At 45.1% G+C, this 20,832-nt stretch overlaps 2 protein-coding genes and 1 non-coding gene across 5 annotated transcripts in view; 1 reads left to right on the forward strand and 2 right to left on the reverse strand.

Annotated features, from left to right (window-relative positions):
- Positions 1-20,832, forward strand: part of LOC139060106 (platelet binding protein GspB-like) — a 210,595-nt gene that overhangs the window by 24,242 nt on the left and 165,521 nt on the right. The window lies entirely within an intron of this gene.
- LOC139060105 (zinc finger BED domain-containing protein 4-like) lies at positions 1,788-19,240 on the reverse strand. Its single transcript, XM_070538932.1, has 4 exons — positions 18,689-19,240; positions 16,100-16,459; positions 11,645-12,106; positions 1,788-10,009 (listed from the first exon to the last, which is right to left on the reverse strand). Exons 1-4 carry the CDS (start codon positions 18,857-18,859, stop codon positions 9,095-9,097), a joined length of 1,908 nt encoding a protein of 635 aa, XP_070395033.1. The 5' UTR covers positions 18,860-19,240; the 3' UTR covers positions 1,788-9,094.
- Positions 13,014-13,086, reverse strand: TRNAT-CGU (transfer RNA threonine (anticodon CGU)). The gene has a single exon. It is a non-coding gene; the product is annotated as a tRNA-Thr (tRNA).

Raw genomic sequence — 20,832 nt, forward strand, 5'->3', positions numbered from 1 at the left:
CCGCGCACTTAGATGGGTGATCACATGCTGGGCCACCAGGTTTGGCTTCAATCGGGTTGGGCGATGCTCCTTCCTGTTTTCCTTCCTCCATGACCACGAGTATATAGCTTGAGTTGTGAGCAGACCAAAATTTTAATTGACTGATTGATCGTACCTATGAGAGACATCGTAGTGAAGTGCCCTGCAATGTGAATCTTATCTTTAAGTGATTGTCAAATCTCGCCTATGGGAACTAACAAAACTCACAAAGCATGCTTGCGAGCTTGCATTTTTTTGGTACAGCAGATTTTTTTCTGCACTTGCATGTTTGCAGCATTCGCGAGGGCCATATGAATGACTTAAGCGGCTAATTTTAGTTGTCAGATATATTGCTACATGTACACGGCAAACCTCGTTCTCACCTGCATGAGTCAATGTTAACTTTCTACGCAGTCTTACAGTAGCACCACCAGAAGAAGTCATCACTCTCAATTTGAAGATGATGAAAAATAATGATGTTATTGTGTGCCATATAACTGACTACCTCGTCTTCAAAACAAAGCTTGTCCTGTCTTCCCATTATGGCTGCGTTTTTCAGCACTTTACAAATTCATATATATCCTTCCGAGATCTCAATACAGCTCAGGGACGCTATTGAAGTTTAAGTGGGTCCTTATTAGCCATGTTACCAATGTGAAAAAGTGTGTGAAAGTCGCCAAAGGAAAATAATATGTAGAGCTAGATTAAAGGATTACGCTTCTGTAATAATGAATTCGTCATTTGCAGCGAAAGTGAGAAAATGACGAGAGTGAGAAATCGGAGTGGTGCTACCTACTTTAAACTGGTATGGTACCTCTCATGTGACGTCAGCACTGATTCACAGAGAGCAGTACCGATGGAGGTGACGTGGTGATCACGTTAACTCGTCCGCTTTGGCGCGGGTTTCAAATTGGGGAGCAACAATGGGATCTTCGGTAAGACTTTTTGTGCGCAACGGAGTGATATGTTGGGACGCAGAAAAGCTTAGAGAACGCTTAAGCTCCGCCTTTAAGAGTAAAACGCGATACCATTCAAAGATCCCCGAGTGCTTCTCATGCTTCTTGGCAACTGCAGCTTATGTAGCTGAAATGTTTACTAGAAAACACTGCCGATGAATGCTATGCAGGAAAGCAAGCTCTCCGGTAAAAACGCAGCCTTTTACATGGGCCGATCCCAGAGGTAGTGCACAGCCGTGCCAGAGAGATTACATAATTTTCAGGTTTCTGTTATTGTTTCACACTTTTGATATTTAAGTCTGAGAAGACTTAACATAAAAGGCATGCGTTGTCGGTGTTGTGTCTCATGATGTTTGTTTGTGGGCTGTCATTCTTGAAATTCTGAGGAATAACTTTGTCAATAATGTAACACAAGGTATGAGTAACATTGGTGATAGAATGCTGCGGCAGTATAATCCACATATTGGTGTCACTATTGGGGCTACTCTCAGGTGCGCTGACCATTTGACTTATCCGATGAGGGCCTATTTCAGGATTGAAATAAAAGAAATTTTTGGCCAGTAGGAATGTATGGGCGTTGACCAGGTCAAATTAGCCGAGAAGTCTAATTAAATGTATCTTAGCATTGAATTTTATACTGAAGAAAGCAATATAGCAAATGAATGACACTAGCTCAGTCAAGAGCACCTTTAGCCTTTATGCCTTGTGCATAGTGGCAAAGTTTGATGAGGTGGCTTGGAAAAAAACAAAAGAAATTGCATGCAAATGTGCCAGACACATGTCGTAAACTACAAGACTGAGGGAGACTGGAAGTCAAATATTTTCTTCTTTTATTTGTCAAGAGTCAGACTCTAATGACATGTCCTCTTTTGCATGTTGTATATATAAAAAATGTACAAGAGACTCAAGTGCATTGGCAAAGCAAAGGACTCGATCACAAATGCCTGCTCGGAATAGACACACTATTCAGCTGCACACAACTCGCATGCAACCCACAACAAAAGGCTTGTGGGCTGCTAATCAAGAGGCTAGTCATCACCATGTGCTGAGTATATGGCTTACAATATAAATAAATAAAACTGGTGTTCCTTGAACACCTGCTGACATACACACATGTAGAAGGAAAAAGCACACAGATAAAACAGCGGGAGCATTAAGCGTGATCAATCAAGGTCAAACACACCGACAAATAAATGCAGTGCATTAATTAAACTGCGCTTCAAAGGTGCAATGCAGCTTCACTTTTAAGCAATAGCTTTCTTTACAATTAGGGTAATGTCACTCAATGCATGCATTACAGTAAAGGTTGTCGTACTTCTAAACTGCAGTCACACTGTATTACAGGTCGCACAGCCAATTACGTAGGCAATAGGTATGCAAATCAGGATGAACACATTAAAAGAAAACTTGATGGTTCATGAAATGCTTCTCTGAGAATGAAATGTGACAGCAGCACCATGCAGTGCTTGCTGAACTTAACCAAGCCCACTGTGAAACCACAAATGATCACGTATGATACAAGTCCAAATGGCTCACTGAGAAAGTGTAAAGAAATATGAACTGTACACAGACCCTTTACAGTTGTCCCTTGCAATTATCAAAAAAGAAAAGGCCAAGTATGTGATGAGAAGTGTAGACTGTACAAGCATCACGCCTATGACTTTCAATCTCAATTCAAGTGAAGGACACATTCTCTGGCATAGTGAAATTTATGCAGAACTAGGCATGTCTGCAACTCACATGTATGACAGTTCAGTTGCGTGAGAAATTACAGAAAAAAACATTGATTAGTTAGGTAGCAATGCAAGTGATTTGTGAAAGGGCAAACCCAGTGGCCATGCCTTAAAATGAGATATACTAAATATTAGTCCTGCTCGTAGCAGACAGTTTTAAAACATTATGTTTGTCATTAGCAGTGGATGCCAATGCACAGTCACTAGCTTAAGTGGAAACCAAGTTGTGGGAGGATGCAAATAAGTGCTACTGCATATACAGCACGAAGGACTTCCTTTCTGCTTCTCTTCGTGTTGTATGTTGATTAAACAAACCAACTTAATGCAATGAATAATTGAACTAAGAGAGGAAAAGATTACATCTTTGGCCAAAACAAATATGTACAGCAAGAACCTGTGGTTTACTGTTGTAATGTATTCACAAAATTTGAATTTCTGTTTCCTGCTCATTTTAAGCACTGGGACTGCTGATTATTGTCAGCGCTTATGCTGAAAATGGGGTTGACTGAAACTGCTTCCTACGTAAACATTTGCAGCAAAACTGGCTGTTTTGTCAAATTACACTGATGGCAGTCACGAGTCACACACACAAAACAGCAGTGTACATGACACAATGATCAAGAAGGGTTTATGAGATGGTAGTTTTTGTAATGCAGAATCCATACAAGACATTAAGGACAGAGTAGAACCATCACAAGTTGTGCTAGTCACAAGGCATTTGCTAGTCAGACCTTTTGTTTGAAAACAAATCCGTGTTGTTTAACACAAGTTTTCTTTTGTGTGCATCTCTGTTTGAATGTTCCCATTTTGTTGTCTCTGCTTCCTTGGCAAAATTTTCCCATTCTAGTTAAACCTCTGCACTCAATATTGCTCTTCCTTTGCTAGCTGCCACCACATAGAAGCTTGCACCTTGCCACAAAATATAACATATTCTTACTCTCACCTTGGTATACTAAAGATATGCTTGTCTACCACTCTGTTCACCTAGCATTTGGACCTAAGTGCAATTGATATCAACAAAACCTGCAGCTCAGAACCATCTTATATAGCTAACAACAAGGCAGCAAAAATCCACACTTGAAGCACTACTGCCAAAGCAATGGCATTTTCATATCTTTGGTACCACCTCGAACACAGGAGGAATGACATTCAAAGAAAGAGGGCATCCAGGGCATCCAACAAGGCATTCAGGATATTAAAGGAGGGCTTCACAACGAAACAAGTACACAAAGAATCTGACAGGTAACCTGTTGAAAGTCATTATCCCAGAATCTGCTTAAATGGGTGGAATCGGTCATCTTGATCAAAAAGAAAGTTAATGAGCACTGGTTGAGGGTAGACTCCTTGACGCAGTGTCAGTATAAAGAATGTCACACCCCTCAATCACACTGGACACCTAATTTAGCATTTTGCTGCCACTGAAATGCGTGCCACCTGTGTGGACACAGCGTCAACAGCGAGAGTTTTCTGCAAATGGGTGACGAAACACCTCAAGGCGACTCTACAGAACAGCCAACTGCTGGAGCCACTGGAGCAAGATTGAGAGAAAAAAGAAATCCTTGCAAGATAAATCAGGGCGCCAAGAATTTCTAAAAATGTCCTGGCTACAACGAAACTTTCTTTCCCTGTCAAGGCGTCAAGGCAAATAATAGTTGCTGTTTAGTTTGCCTTTCTTTGCCATCAAATGCAATCTACACAGGCATGTGCAGGCATTTGTTCTGCATTATTGCACTTGTCCTGAGGATCCAAAGGGTCTTTTGTACCTCCCTTCCACTCTTGGCATTTCTGTCGTTCTTATTTTTGGGCGTCGTAATAGGAAACAAAAGCACAGGTCGACATCAACCACAGGTGGCTGAGACTATGAATCTCGGCGCACTAGTTTTTCTAGCGTGAATGCAGCTAGCTTGCAGAGCTCAGAGCCGATGCATCAGGCTACTTCCTTTTGCTTAGGAGTAAAGTTTTTTCTTTCAGAAAATAGAAAATAGTACAAGCGATCATTTTTTTTTACTGTTCTGAACAAGTGAGTGAGAGCTATGCGGGCATAAACAAATCAAGGAAAAAGAGGGGTATTCTCAAAACAGTAAATTTTAAAGAAATTTAATGTAATTCATGAAAGGCAAATTTCTTTTCAGCTCATGCATAGAAACAGGAGTGTAGATTTGTGCTGTGTCATCCACCTTTATGGGCAACCTTGCGGTACTGCTCTGAATTTGAAAGGCCAACTGCAATGGAAACATGTTCGTGCCTAGCCCCCCTCCCCCCTTAACCCTGCCAAGTGTACTGCCTCCCTCTGGAATTGGCCTTCACACACTCGCAATCAAACTAAATGGAGGCAGGAATCAATACTGAGTGCAGAAGTCTGCTGTAAAATGAAGCCTGTGCCTCTAATGAGTACCAGTGCTTCCTTATCTCGAGACCCCTGGCTTTTCAAAGAAGCAAGCCATTCCCTAAAGACAGAAGGTATGAAACACAATGTGTTATACAGTTGGCATGCTCACCTTTTATCTATCAAGTGAGAGAAATGCATATATGTATAGTGTTTACATTTCGACAGAGGAAGCACACAACAGGAACACAAATTGCTGAAGGGAAAGGAAGTGAACCCGACATATCATGGAAAGCGCTATGAGGAACTATAGATGCAGCCCACATGCAGTGACAGGTAACACTTTTGAACAGGCAAGGCTTCCTTCTTTGCTTTCCATGGCTATCCCGCAAATAGATTTTAGTTGCAAAGCGATTCATCTAGACTAAAATCTCTCAGAGACAGTTGACATATATTTGGAGATGCTAGAAGAAAAAGAGGCTGGTACAGCTCCACAATGCGCTACCACGGTCACACCACACACACACAGATTGAAGGGGTCAAGCAACAGAATTCATTTTAAAAATGGCACACCTGTGCATTCAAAGAGTTTCTTGGAGATGATCAATGCGTGTACTGATGTGTTATGTACAGGATGTGATAAACGCCATGATAATAGTAAGAGATGCATCTTTGATACCGTCTAACAACTGCAGTCAGACAACAGCCACCTGGCAGCCTACTCCTGTGTTCCCATCACCTGCACACCTCCAGAAGGCACCGAAACCAATGAGTAGCAAAATCCATTAGCTCTAGCAGCTACGTTGCACGAGCTCACTAATGGTTTTAATGGACCAAGCACATTTCTATCATCCTTGGTTTCAATGGTCCTTGAAATGTGCATTTGATAGAGGTATGTTATAGTGTTGCACAAGGACCAGGTCCAGGATATCTTATTTTTGTTTTTGTCAGTGGAGTAAGTCAGGGCAATGCTCCCTGGTCACAAAAAATTACAGGTTGGTGACACAAATGCATTTTATCTTACTCATTCATGCTGTCACTCGACAAACACTCGTATATCAAGTTATTTTCCTGGTGGCTGTCATAAGACTGAAGCACAACACGTCTTCTGGGCAGCAGAGTCCTCGACATTTGTCTATGTACAAGAGTGCCACATGGCACACCACACACTATGTGGCTTGAATACTGGCCATCGGAAAAGGCTGCATGCATAAAAAGGTGCAACCTTCACGTTTCACAGTACTATTGAATGCATTCTGTTTCTTGCATCAGTTGCCTTTGGCATCGGTTTCATAAGGGAAGCTCATAACAGCACTGTGCTTGTCGCATCACTGCAAAAGCTTGTGGCACTTGAGATTCTTTCACCAGGTCATCTCCCATCTCACCTCTTCAAAGTAAAAGCCATAACACAATATTCACAGAAGCCTAAATACAGACACAATTAACGAAGGAGACCTGTCTATCTCTCTGGAAGTCCAGGAAACCTTAGCAAACATCAGTCGCTACAGTCACTTCTCTTTGCGACTCTACTTGTACCCTCTTGTTGACTGTCAAGAGAGAGCGTCAATGATGATGAAATAGCAATCATGAAAAGCGCAAAGGGTGATTAGCAATGAAATGCCGTCATACGGTGCACATAGAAACTTAGCATTAAATAAAAGAGTGCGGTCCCATGTGCATGCCTATGAAAAAAAGGTCACAGGCAACCTAAAAATGCAATGGCAGATACACCACTGTCCAGCTCAAGGAAAATTTGTGTAGCTGCAGCAGCCAGTTACCTTAGCTCAGAGGTGAACTACCGTATTTTCCGGACTATACAAGTTTATAAAAGTTGAAATTTTGTGGGGGGTGAGGACTATGTATGAGTGCAGGCTATACAATATGTTTTTTTAAAGATCGGAGGTGCATTGAAGAAAACGAGGCCAGCCTGCACCTGCAAGTTCATCCATGTCAAATCATATAGCGAAAGCGGCTCCGCAATGATCGTCGATATGCACAAGCTGATTTTCCAGTTCGTATTGGCAGCTTGTGATATGCGAATGACTGCAAGCAGGCCCAGGGCCTTACTTGAGCCCTAATCCTCAGCCACGTCCCTCTTTACCCTTTCCCCTTTCAATAAAGTTTATCAACACCATCAATGCTGCCAGCAATACTGGAAGTGGCTACCTTTGAGTGCTTGGATTTGTGAGCTTGACAATTTGACATTCTTGACTTGTTTCGTCCCGACAGTCCCGATGAGAGTGAGTCTGACAGGTTTTAGATTTGACTCCTATATGCAGTCCGATAATGATAATGATGAAGATACTTGCAGCGCTGAGTTATGCAAACAATGGAGCCACATTTCATGGCATGCAGACGGCCAAAGAGCATGAACACTGCAATAGATGCGAGTGCACATGCTTTCTGTGAGAAAGTAAAAAAAAACAAAATAAAGCATACTAATAAATCCTGAACATCTACGAGATTCCTTGACATGTTCAAATCGACTAAGGGCTGTAAATTTACGAGATATGTTGTGCCACATGCATGACTGGCTGCATTAGTTGCACACGTGTATCTGGCTTGACGTATTCGACTGCTTCGCACTTGCAAGTTGGATTTCCTATTTTGTACATGTGCGTGCACACTTTAAAGTTTGTAGCCGGGTTTTAACAACCGTAGAGCTTGTGTAGCAGCTACCGTGCTTTCTATTTCTGCAATAGTACGTAGAGCAAAATCTGGCCCTAACTAGCATAGAGACACACCGGACATTCTCACACAGAACAAGCACTGCTGCACAAAGCTGGTATGGCCAGCCGAAATTCTACGGTCGTATGGTGCAAAAAAAAAGCTATTGCAATGAATCAGACACTCCAACACGTGATCCAACTTTACAAGTCCTTCAAGCACCACGGCATGTCCTCACCCCCAATACTGGTTGCAGACAAGCTAAAAATCCAATTTTCAGTTGAAGTTCGTCCCTGCAGACTATGCAGCGACACAGATTATCTAAATAAACTTCTTATTTGGCTCAAATTGGCCTGAAAAGGCCAATTTGGCCTTTTCATGCCTTTATGCTTTATGCCTTTATGCTTTTTTATGTGCTATACACTGGGTGAAGACTGTTCCGGAAGATGCGGTATTTCCAACGTTGGCGTCTTTTGTGAGCTATATTTTGGTGTGGAAAAGCATAAACGATTAAGCATAGTGCGATTTTGTGGGAGGCGCTTGTACTCGATTCTTGGTTTGTCACCCGGTGTAGTAGTTCCTTTGCTACTTGCTTACAACACTTACTGCGACAGCAGTGTATGGCTACTACTCGGCGCAGGTTGCGAGTGGTAAGAATAGGGCCCACAAACAAGGATCAAGCGTGACAGTTGCAAAAGATACCAGTGTGCCAGATACATGTTGCACTGGTGAGGAAAGCCCAGACACCATGGAGGAGTAGGAAAATTCAAGACTTGCTAGATGAGAAACTAGAAGAGGTGATAGCGGCCAGGCCATAGGCATACAGGTATGCTATCAGACAAATTATAAGCGTTGGATGAGCCATATACTGCTGTCTAGTAAAGTGTTATTAGCAACGTCATTTCCTGTCGGATAAAATGGCTGGGGAAAAGAAACTTCAGCACTGCCAAGACACCTAGAAAAACTCACAGGACCTGACACAGAAGGCTCTGGTAACATTGTGTGTTCAGGCCAATTAACCACATTGTAAACGCAGCTTTGTAACATGTGGAGTCCTCAGTTTAATGCCCCATTGAAAGACAAGGGACAAAACGCTGCACTTCTTAAAATCTCGCAGGTGTGTCACAGCATTCTATAAAAACACATTTCCCAGTGACAAACAAACAACCTTCACCTCTATCTTGCATATGAAGCCCAACCACTGGGCTTACGCAGTTGACAAAGCTCAATTACTCCCATTTGCTCAGCACCTAAATGAAAGCAGACCAAGTGGACTGTGAAGCAATGACTGGATCTTGGGCTGCAGTTAATAAAATGGATGCTGGACACCACTGGGATACTTGGCATGCATTGGATTAAACAATGGCGCACTCAAAAAGCAATGATGGGTCTAACTACCTGAGACCCTGGTTACATTTAACAAACATGAGATTTTCGAATGTGACCCCGTTAAGCCGAAAATCGGCAGGGTTGGCTACCTTGCCGCCCACACGGCACATGCGGAGGATGTGCGCCGCCGTGGCAGGCACACTCAGGAGCCGGCAGGCCAGCTGGGCCAACTTTGGGTACTGACCCTGGTGTTGGCGCCAAAAGTCAAGGGGGCACCCCGTCTCAGGCAAGCACGGCGTAGCCAGGTAGCTGCTCACCTCCCAGCACTGGGGAGCAGCTTGGTGCTGAGGACCCTCGGCAGAGGACCCTCCCCCTGGGCTCATGTAGCGAAACAACTTGCTCTGGCGGCGCTCGCACGGGGGCTCGTCGCACTCAGGTGGCGACGTCGTGTCTCGGTCACCGTCTGCCTCCTGGATTTTGGTGCTCAGCAGTGCTGTGAACCTCTGCCGCTCTTCCCCCTCCTGTGCACACCAGCGAAGCTTGAATCGTGGGTCTAGCATGGAGCACAGTGCGAAGGTCTCACTCCCTTCGAACTTGGATAGGTGAGTGGTGAGGGCTGCGGCAAGGCGGCTTGCGGCCGACACCAGCCGGAAAGGCCGAGCTGCTTCGAGGTGGGCACGCAGCCCACGGATGCAAGGCACCACGTAACTTGCTGTGATACGGCCTTCGCCACGGCTGAGGTGGAAGGCTTCTTCGAAAGGCTCCATGAGCTCGGAGAGTTCCCGGAGAGTTTCAAGGTCATCAGGTGTGAAGCCCAGGGCAGGTGCGGCTCCCTGCAAGACCTCAAGGGGCGACCCGGCAGTGGCGCGAACCACCCGCAGCTGTCCGTGCCAAGTGGAGCAGCCAGACTCGACCGCTTGGCGGACTGAATCCAGAGTCCCTTGTGGCAGGCCTCGAGCCAACTCAACAAGTCCACTGACCTGGAAACGTGTATGAATTCAAGAGATATAAACATTGCAGTACATGAAATTCCATGGCATTAAGAACTGGTACTGCAAAAGAGCCACATTGCAGCTGGGCTTTAGCAATTAGTGTAGGAGCAGGTGTGAAATCTAAAGTAAGCAAACTGAACTGAGCATTGTGACTGCTTCTCTATTTAAAGATATGCTATAGAATGAAAGCTACGATGGAAAAAAAAAGTGACATGGTAGGCTTGCACATGCTTGCAGTATCAGTACAATGCTGGGTTCCACCAGTAAATGTATTAAACAATGTATTTATTAGAATCTAGGCTGATAGTTTATTTTTTTTTCAAATGATGACATTCGAAACCCTGTGGTTGGCTTAAATTCAAGGATTTAAAAAAAGAATGAGCCAGTTATTAATTGAAATTGATAAATATGGTAGCTCCCTCTAGAAAAGTTAGCATTGCGGCCGCTACTTGCCACGCCAGTAGCCAACTAAAGTACACGAGTGACCTGTTACACGACTAAATGGCCTTGACAAGTGGTCTTGTTGGCAGGCGTTCACCTTGAAGCTTTTCTACAGGCTGCAGGGCAGTTTATTGCGCGGTTTTGCTTCATTCTTTAATAAAATAGTTATTGAGGCTCTATGATACTGAAGATGGAGTTCTATAGTTCAAGTGAAAATGCGTAGAGAACAAAAATCATGCTACGCTGCCATACAGACATTAATTTGCATTTAAAAAGTACAAGCAATTACATGATTTGACAGTAGCCAAATTTATATGTGTAGTCGGCACAGCCACAACATCGCAGAGGACTCCCCCCTGGTCAGTGCTCTGTCCTTTGGAAAATGGCACCCACCAACTTGCTTGTGTGGTATTGTTCCAAGCTGCTCTTTTACTCAAAAGGAATGAATAAGTTGGTGCTGAACATGCATATAACAGTGTAGAAAAAGTGCCGTAAACCTGCATGAACTCTGATTAAGAAAACAGCTGCACTTACTGATGTCAGCGAGTGCACCGTGTACAAGTTCATATTACAAGAAGGATCAAGAGATGGCGCCACCATCCGGGGCAACACAATGGCCGAGTGCTCCTTCTTAACTCTATGCTAGTCCCTTCAACCCTCCTCCTCCTCCGTATTTTGAAATATCTTCAAGAGGCACGCCTTTACGACGTCGGAGCAAATATGGAACAAATTTTCTACCGCTACTATCACAACTGATCTCGCTGTGCATTTGCAATTTTAGTAGATGCTGCCACCACCTGCGCTGCAGTGCTCGCCGCTAGCAGACAACAGGGTGTGGAAGGGCACATTTGATTTGTTTGTCTCCCTGATTGGCCGAAGAAGCCTGTAGCTTCCACTGCGCTGCAAGGAACTACTGAAACAGAGTATGGCTGTGAAGTGATCCAATGTGCGTCATATGTCTTGTGACTGATCCGTTTGCAATCACGTCTGTAGTGTGAATCCAGCTCAATATATGTTTTGCAAGGATATGATCTGTCACCATCTTCATATTCTGCACAATAAAAGATGGCATCGGCTCACATAAAGGTATATTTCTGGATAACTAAATAAATGTGCAGGGAGGGGTGGCGGAGAGGTGCACTCAGTCAAAATTTAATAAGGCTACGTCTGCAGCCCACCAACCTTGTTGACCGCTGCCTCAAGGTGAAGGTCGTCTAGTAGGCCATCAGCCACGCAAGACTGCAGTGCTTCTGCAAAGCACCCCAAACCTTCCACAAAGAGTGGCCCAAGGTCCTTAGAGTCCAGATTCAGCAAGTTGCCTGGCAGAGGCCTCCAGTCCCCGTCGCTGGCCCCTGGCAGAGTCCCTGCTGACCCTGGCAAAGCAGCACCTTCTTCGCAGGCCGAGAAACCAGGGAGGCACGTCTGAAAGCTGCGGACCACACCTGCCGCAGCGTACACAGCCGCATGCGCCACTTTCTCGCCCAGCCCGTACTGCGCCAGTGCTTCGGCCATCAGCTGCTGCACGCTCTCGGCAGGGTCAGCGTCCACAAAGTAGCGGCCGGCCAGGAACACGGTGCGCAGACGCCAGTTGAGGATGAAGTGTGCCGACACACTCACGCAGGATGTGGATCCGAGCCAGACATCCTGAGAGAGGTGCACGGAGAAAAGAGAACTGCCATCAGTATAACATACTTGCACACTTTCATTCCCTTTTGCACAATAAACATTGCCACATATCTTACATGCGCCTGCATAGATGTTAAGAAACATTGTTTCCACGAGGATTGTTTTCTTACAAGTTCCTCATTCAGAATTCCAAACATTTAGCCCTTAAAGGGCCCTTCACCAGGCCACATAGGAAATTTTGGTTATATGCTGGAAGTTGTAACATGCCCTCTAAGGAACGTTCTAAGACAATAATTTTTTTAAATTAATTCATTGATAGCAGAGACAAGAAACTTTCGAAGAGGCACAAGCCCATGATTTCAGGAGGCGAGCGCCACCACCAACACAGACACTCTCTCCACTTGCCCCATCTAGCCTATGCAAGCGAAATTCTTTCCCTGCTTTCCCCAAACCGGAGCCGAAGGATCACGTGATGGCTACGTCACAAGCTTTGCCTTCTTTTCTCTCTCTCTCTCATGCATTTTTGATGAGTGGTGAACTTCCCGTGAAGGTCTCACATGCAGGAGCTGTTGCGTTTGTCTTGTTTTGCACAGCGGACGATTTTGTGCGCTCTGCATGAGAACACCTCATCAGTGCCACAACCACGAGCAATGAGGCAGGTGTGAAAGGATCAAAGAGCATGATTGCTGCACTGGAACACAGTAGAAATTGACACAGTTTCTCTCTCTGTGCATGCGACTGCATGACGTGGGAACAATAAGACGAAACGGAAGTACATCTATCTTGCTACAGTATGAAGTAAAACAAATCATGAGAAGCCAACAAACAAAGACAATAAGGAAACATAGGGGAAATTACTTGTAATTACTAAATGATTTAAGGTAATGATACATTAATGGCAATGAAAGTGGATGAAGAAACAACTAGCTGCAGGTGGGGAACGATCCCACGTCTTCGCATTACGTGTGCGATGCTCTAACCAACTGAGCTACTACGGCGGGGTTTCCCCATCCACTTTCTTGGGTATTATGTGGTTAGGGCATCGCATGCGCAATGCGAAGTAACGGGATCGTCCCGCACCTGCGGCAAGTTGTTTTTTCATCTACTTTCATTGCCATTAATTTATCATTTCTTTAATTCAATTAGTAAGTACAAGTAATTTTCCCTTTGTTTCCTTGGTGTCTTTGTTAGCTTCTCATGATTAATAAATATCAGGCTCCTCGGTTAATCGTCTTTCTTCTCGAAGTAAAACAAACACATGCAGACATTTGGGTTGAGTGTTTTATTATTTCTCTAAACTTTAATTCATCTACTGAAGCAACAGATTAAACAAATAACTGATGTTGCCTTCAATCATTCTCAAAGTCACTATGAGTAAAGTCACAGCACTGCCTTGCACACAGATGCACTTGCGTGATATACGTAGATTCTCCAGCTGGAAGTGCGGCGCCCACGAGAAGGGCAAGCGGCACTTGGTTTAAAATTAAACTCTTTCCGCAACGCTTAGGGATATAATACTTAGCAGACACGATTGTCTGTGCGCATTGCATGCACTGCGGTTGTCAGCTCAAAATGGCCAGACCTAGTGAGGGGCCCCTTAATTCTTGAATGAAATTCAATGCAACTGCTATTGCTATTTGACATGCTTTGAAAGATTACTATTTGCATACCCCTACTTTTCTCTTATGCTCATTTTAGCAAAAAATTCGCCGACAATTACTGTACTCCCTAATGTGAAATTTGAGTGCAGCTCTATACGTGAAAAGATTATGCATGTAAATATTTTACATTGTGATTATATAGGTACATGGTTTATATTAGGAAGAAAACATTATGAGTAGCTTGTAGCTTGGATGGCATGGTCAATCTGTCTTGGTGGCACACTGCAAATGGAGTGAAGTGCGGTGCGATTCACAGCAGCAGCCGCGGACAGAGCTCTGCTCATGCAGCGCTCGCTGCATGTCTTATTAATGGCATCATAGGTAAACAAAGGACGATGCACTACTCTGGTGCTACCTTGTAGTGGTTGTCGCCACAGAGCCCGTTTTGCGCGACACTACGCTTTTCATCTCACACTCTCGCTTTCGTCTTTTCGCTTTTGTCGTCTTTCATCTCCTGCTGTTCTCCATGTTCGCTGTTTCATCCTTCACAGTGCTCATTTGCTAGGTTACGCTGAGGATGCCGATGCACAACACAGGAACGGGCACTTAAAGGGGGCCCTGAACGACCCCTTGGGCTTGGTGAAATAACATAGTCCGTGGGTAACATACGCTGTTGTGAACATCTCAGCCAAGTTCTGCTGTTGTACGTGGTTCGTCGAGCTCGCAAGTGGAGCGCGAAGTCACCTTTTTCTCAAACGCTCTCATTTCGAAAATTCCACATGATCCTCGCTCCTTTCTGTGTGCTCTATTTCGTCATAAAACACATTCCAGAACACGGCTGCTATTGGTTGCTGTGCTCGGCTACACCGCAGCCGCCGCGAGGTGCCATCACGAGTCCAGTGGCTAAGTGCACTGCGGCTCTCTGAGGACAGCCGCGTTTGCCTTGCATTTAGCGCGGCATAGGCACCAAATTGGAAATTTGAACTGCGCGCCGCGGTGACGTCTCCGCTGTAGCCTTCGCAGTGCAAGGCATTGAAGGACGAAGGGGAGCACAGCTGAGGTCGTGTTTGATTGCCGATAATTCCACTTCTGCTGAACACATCGAAGTACTTCTTGCGGCAAAGTGGTTCTGAAATAGCCCATCTTCACTGCAAATGTCTTTCTCCACTTCGATAAAAGGTGGTTCAGGGCCCCTTTAAGGGCTGCATATTAAATGAGCATGCACTTGCACAATAAGTTGAGCACACCGTTGATGTGAAAGTAATTCTAACTTTGTTCCAATTTGACCATGCTATAAGTGCTTAAAAGCTTCCTGTGCTTTTTAAATGCACCTTTTCAGTTCAACTGCAGGTAATAAAGAGAAATTTCGTATGCCCCATTAGGGTAGCACAAACAGAGCTTAACTACTTGGAAGTGCAGTGTCTGGAGTTGGTGAAGCACGAGCAGAAGGGCCGATTGTCAGAGAAATTCTTCTTGGCGTCTACACTGCGATGACTTGGTCAACTTCCAAAATAAATGTGACATCTAGACCATTATCAGCCTGCTTTATAACACACATGCACACTGTGTTATGATTTAATTGGTTGTCGTAATATAGGTGCGTAAGAGTTCAAATGAGCCTTTTAATACTTTCACAATGATGCCAAGTGCTCATTGCCACTTTGTGCGACTCTAACAATGAATGGCGGGACTTGATGATAGATTGATTGTGTTCGCAAGCTGCAATATTTGGACTACAGCCAAAAGCTATCTGCGAGGTGGTATTGTGTCATAGTGCCACCCTGAGAGTAACCTCCACCTACCATTAAACTTTTTTGTGCACTGAAACAAAGTACTTTACATACTTATTACTCCCTTTGTAATGCATTAGCATCAAGGCATTCACCTGCGTTCCTACTAACATCTTTTCACATTCACCAGAATTAATGTTTATACACGCTGAAGCTATGGAATTTGTGTTGTCTAAGCTATGGTGGTAGGCGCCTGTGGTACTCCTAGTGTTCCAAAGAAGTGGTGAGCTAGGTTGCTGCACTGGTAGTGGTACGTTGTCTCAAGTGAGGTCTGATGGTGCAACATTGCCTTCATACTTGCAACAATTGGTGCATAGTTGTCCATTAAATAAATACAGCAGTGCGGGAGCACAGCATTATGAACTTACTCAACTTGCCCTTCACCAGATGACACTTACCAATGGCATATCTGTTTTACTTTTTAAGAAACATGCCAGACAGCAGGTCATTGTTAAAAAGAAGAAACAAAGGGAGAATTTTTGTGAATCATATTACCAATCTATTTGTTGCCTATCCTGCATGGTCGGTTTATTCCTTGTACAATGAATCATCGCCATCACCACTATCATCACCATGTGCTAGAGATTCGTAGTGTCACAAGAGAAACAACTATTCCAAACCTGTGTAAGGGCAACACTCTGTGCTGTCTCCAGCAGCAGCATGGCACGCTGTTGCAGTCCCCAGCGGCGGCCAGGCAGCAGCCCGTAGACCAGCTGCGATGCCGTTGGTGGCTCGTAGCTCGAGTCGAGCAGGCTCAGCAGGCGTCGGAACTCACGCGTGTCCACAATGCCTGGATCAAGCAGGCTGCCTGCCAGCAGGCTGACCAGTGCATCTGTCACTTGCTGCTGCCGCTGATCTACGTATTGCTGCACTGAGCCCAGCTGACTGCTTCCGCTGCTGCCCATCAGCTGGGGCACGCTAGCCACGTCCATCATCCGGCCAGCGCTGCCATTGTCATGATACACACCAGGGTGCTTGCGCTGCATGACAAGAAGTTGTAAAGATGGCACATTAACTTTATCTGGTGTTCTTTTTTGCTTTAGTACATAAAGGTTGACTAATCGTGGCAAACGATTGCTTATTTCATAGTGTAAATTGTTTCAGTATTCATTCACATGAATTCTCTGCCTGCCATGATATGATTGGGATGACACGTTGCAGTCACCATACAGCAAAAGATATCTGGAATCGGGAATTTGTTGCAGTTATTTCCTTAATATGAGCATTTCACAAGTTTATGGTTACTTCCCTCTTTGGATGTATAGGTGTGTGTCTGTGACCTATAGAATGCACAGGTTGGAGCGCAGCTATGCATCTGGAAGTTAGGCATCCTATGCAACATCAGACATGCTGAACAGCATATGTTGAGCCGTGGAGTCGCAGGCACCGTCCTTTCTAAGGTGTGTGTAGCCACATGGTGCTACACAATCATTTTCCTACATAGTGCTTGAAAGCAGCACCAGCTGCAGCCAAGCAGAAAGAGGCAGCTGTCACTGCACAAGACCCAGCACCCCACAAATCCCTGCAAGAAGGCAGTTGGATATGTTGACAACATTGTGATTGTGTGCATCAAGTGGTGCTGTCATACATTTAAGCAACACTCACAATTTCAGGAGATCAGATAGAGGAAACACAATCTGCAAGGAAGACTGTGCAGCAGTGTAGTTTGAGAAATCGAAAGTAATTTCAAGATGCATAGGCTGTTTGCCTGTTGACAGCCCCTTGACACTTTGCTGAAACATCTGCTATTATAAACACTGGTACACTGCCTTCACTCTTGGTTATTTTCCTTCTTGTGGTTTGATGATAATAGCAGCATGCATGCACAATGCATACAAGCACATGGCGGTAATAGTAGCATGATAGAAAATGAACAGTGCACACAGACTGCCTAGATACTGGTGGTCAGGAAAATCGCACACCGATTGAAAAAAAAACTGGAACATTGGTTGCATATGGGCCTAGGAGTCTTATAGAAGGGATAGAAGAATCAGTCAAGCTTTGATAAAAACTGTAATTGTGCGGGTGTTACGTAGCAGAAAGCAACTAAAAGTCGTACTCAAATACAAAATGTATGAGCTGCCTAAAAGTACATTTATGTAGTTTGACAGCATCGGCTATATATGAGATTGAAGGGTAGCAATGGGACTTGATCAGCCAAACTTTGATCAAACTTGAAATTGCGCTGTTGTGCCACGAATATCAATAATATTCAAATGCACAATGTTCTAAGCTCCCTAAATGCATATGCATGCAGTTAGGCTACAGTGGTGATTGCAACCTATGATTTGTGTGGCAGTTTTCACACCAAATGATCTTATTTTAATAATCCAAGAGCACAATCAAAGAATGAAAAGCGACGGTAGCGGAAGAAAAAGAACTGCGAGGTAAATTAATTTTCTTTACAGCGTGAGGGCGGCGGGGATCGGTGAATTGCATGCGCCGGATTCAATTACGCCGCTCCGTAATTAACGCGGTATTTGCTGCGCTGCGCCAGCAGACAGGATAATTAGGCAAAACTAATTAAAACTATACTATCGATTGGAGCACCAAATGTCGCGGCACGCCTGCCTGTCGATCGCAACTGCACCTACAAGCGTCCCTGAGATACGTGCCTTTTCCTTGAAGACATTACTATCCAGCCTCTTCTAGACATGCGGGCTCTCGCGTTTACAGGTTTGCCTCCCCGCAGTTACCAAGATCAAAGAACCATCAAGCGCCACCCACAACGGGGAGGCAGTGAAGACCTTCCCCGCAACGTGCGCAAAGGAAACTTCCCTGCGCTAACGACGAGCGAACTGCAGTAAACTATCAAACTATTACGACGCGTGCGGCTGGGCGCGACAGGAGAGAAAAATACAAAATTCGAGACGCATAGAGACAAAGGTGCATCAATTAATTAAGACCACCGCGGCAGCTACTGCGTCGCAGAGGCAGGAACTCCCGTGTTTACGTCAACAACCGCAACTGCTCGACTCATCCGCGCTCGTTCGGCGTAGGCGATTGTCAGCAGGACCTTACCAGAAACGATAAGGCGGGTGCCTAGCTTGCCAGATGTCTGGTGCGCGCGCCAGACGCCGGGGGAGACCATGATGTCATTATTTATACAAGCGGCTGTTTAACGACGCTCCCTAGCCGAACTACGGGGCGAGGAACGACCGCGCTGCGCCGGCAGGCCGGCAAACGTTGCACGCATCAGAGGGACTCGCCTTCATGTGCGATATCAGGTTCGATGTGGCTCGGCGGGACGCGCTGATGGAGGTGTTGCAGACTTTGCATATCGCCCTGAAGTTTCCTTCCTCAGGCAGCGGAAACTCGGTGACATAGTACTCGAAGATTGGCGGCCGCCCGCCGCACCGGTTCCAGCTGCCTAGGGCCATGACGATCACGTTCCTAGCGCCGGTCGCATACGCCCGACGTTGGCCGACGCTGCAGGTAACGGTTGGGAGCTGAGCCGGCAGCCTGCGTCCTCCCGACTGTCATTATTGCGTTAGGTTTAGGGGCAGCAATGAAGAAGCCATCATCAAATTTCCCTTACGCGACCTCATTGGCTGTTCGCGGGAAAATAGCGTTGCTCAACGCGAACGCCTGACAGGACGCTCGTCTGGAAATAACGGCCGCCGGGTGGACGCGTTCTCGTTGTGCGGCTTATATGCGGTGAAGTATGCGGCTTATATTCTGCGCGGGTCCTGTCGCTGATCGCCACCATATAGTTGTTCGCGTTACACTCACTCAATTGAGAACTTTTGAATACCGCATTTGCTCGTTTAAGAGGCAAGCCTTTCATGCGTAATGTCAACAGGTTGCATATTTTAAATAGTCAGGGCTTGCGGCTACGTGACGACACCGCTACCGTTACACAGAGAATGAAACCACTTGAGGCTCACAGGAAAATCATAAATTCGCTATTTTTCGTCGCTTTATATATCTCCGTCGCTGAACATAGCCGACTCTGGATCCTGCATTGATGTGAACGCCCTTTTGTAAAAATTTTTGCAACTTCGCATGACTTTGTGCAGGACTTCCACAATCATGAGTCGTGCACAAGAAACCGCGGTATTTGTGCGGTTTTCGAGTTGTTCTGCCTATGCATAAACCAGTTGTACTGGTGCATATCTGGAAACCATGCTATTTTCTCATCGTCCTGCAAAACTACAAACTAGAAGACTATCATTTCTTCGCTTTGTTGTTCCGGCCTGAGAGGTCACTTGGCCAGCTGCTCTAAAAAATCTTGATTTCGTATCAAGTGCAGCTGAACTGTAAAGGAGAACGCGTTTTCACACATCATTGGTTGCTACGGGCTCTTTCCTGCGTCAGCTCTTAGAGTCTGAGCGTTCTCGCAAACTGAAAACCCGTACTGTACGCACATTCGGTTAATATAACGGCTTGTCTGCGCGTGCACAATTAAGTGTTTGCCTCAAACGAACAGTAAATTTATATGTTAAGTTAAATTAATGAATTACGCTCATGTAATCACAGATATGTCAGTCTCACCGTCGGCAGTGTCTTCGAGCGCCAGAAATGATGTGAAAGCAAAAGGCGTGCGGCATCACTTTGAAATTGCCGCGCCTGCTCTGCATGGCGATTGGTCAATTGCACTGGCACTCGCAAATTCAGCGATGGCTTAGCCGTAAATTCGAGAGACATGCGTTAGCATTACGTCGCACATCTTTGAGGTTCTGGATCCATGATTTAAGGTGTTCACCACATTGCAAAGTGTTGTTTAGGAGCTCACTTGACACACGTCCTGCCACTTCGAGAAGCGAAGTGCAACCGACAGTAGTCCGGAGCAGACCACCATCAGCTGCAATATATATATATATATATATATATATATATATATATATATATATATATATATATATATATATATATATATATACACACAAGCCATATCAACCTTCGGATCTCGAAAAATGCGATTGCACGCGGAAATGCGGCACGACGAATTCCGGCTATTTGAGCGCACGAAACCGAAATTTCTGGAAGCTGCAGCGAGTGCAAAGCCGCGCCCCTCGAGGCGACGTTCTGCTTACGTCACCCAGCAGGCAAGCAATCAGCACGCTGCGAGCACGGAATCGTGCTCGCAAACTCGTACGAAAACTTGTACGAAAAGCTGACGTTCGGTTTCGCCTCACGCGAACGTCGGCTTTTCGAACGCGCACAAGATAGCGGCATGGTTGCACTTGGCTGGGTTGCGTTTTGAAGGGGTCACATAAAAGTGGCTGCAGTTAACAATTTGTGGCGCTCTCAAGGAATCGAAGCTTCGATACGTAATTATGGTGTCGACGGCTATCTAAAAAAGCAAAAAAAAAAAGCTGTAGCTAAAATTTTAATGTCAGTATACTCCATG

The sequence above is a fragment of the Dermacentor albipictus genome, chromosome 5, assembly GCF_038994185.2.
Source record: "Dermacentor albipictus isolate Rhodes 1998 colony chromosome 5, USDA_Dalb.pri_finalv2, whole genome shotgun sequence".
Taxonomy (NCBI): domain Eukaryota; kingdom Metazoa; phylum Arthropoda; class Arachnida; order Ixodida; family Ixodidae; genus Dermacentor; species Dermacentor albipictus.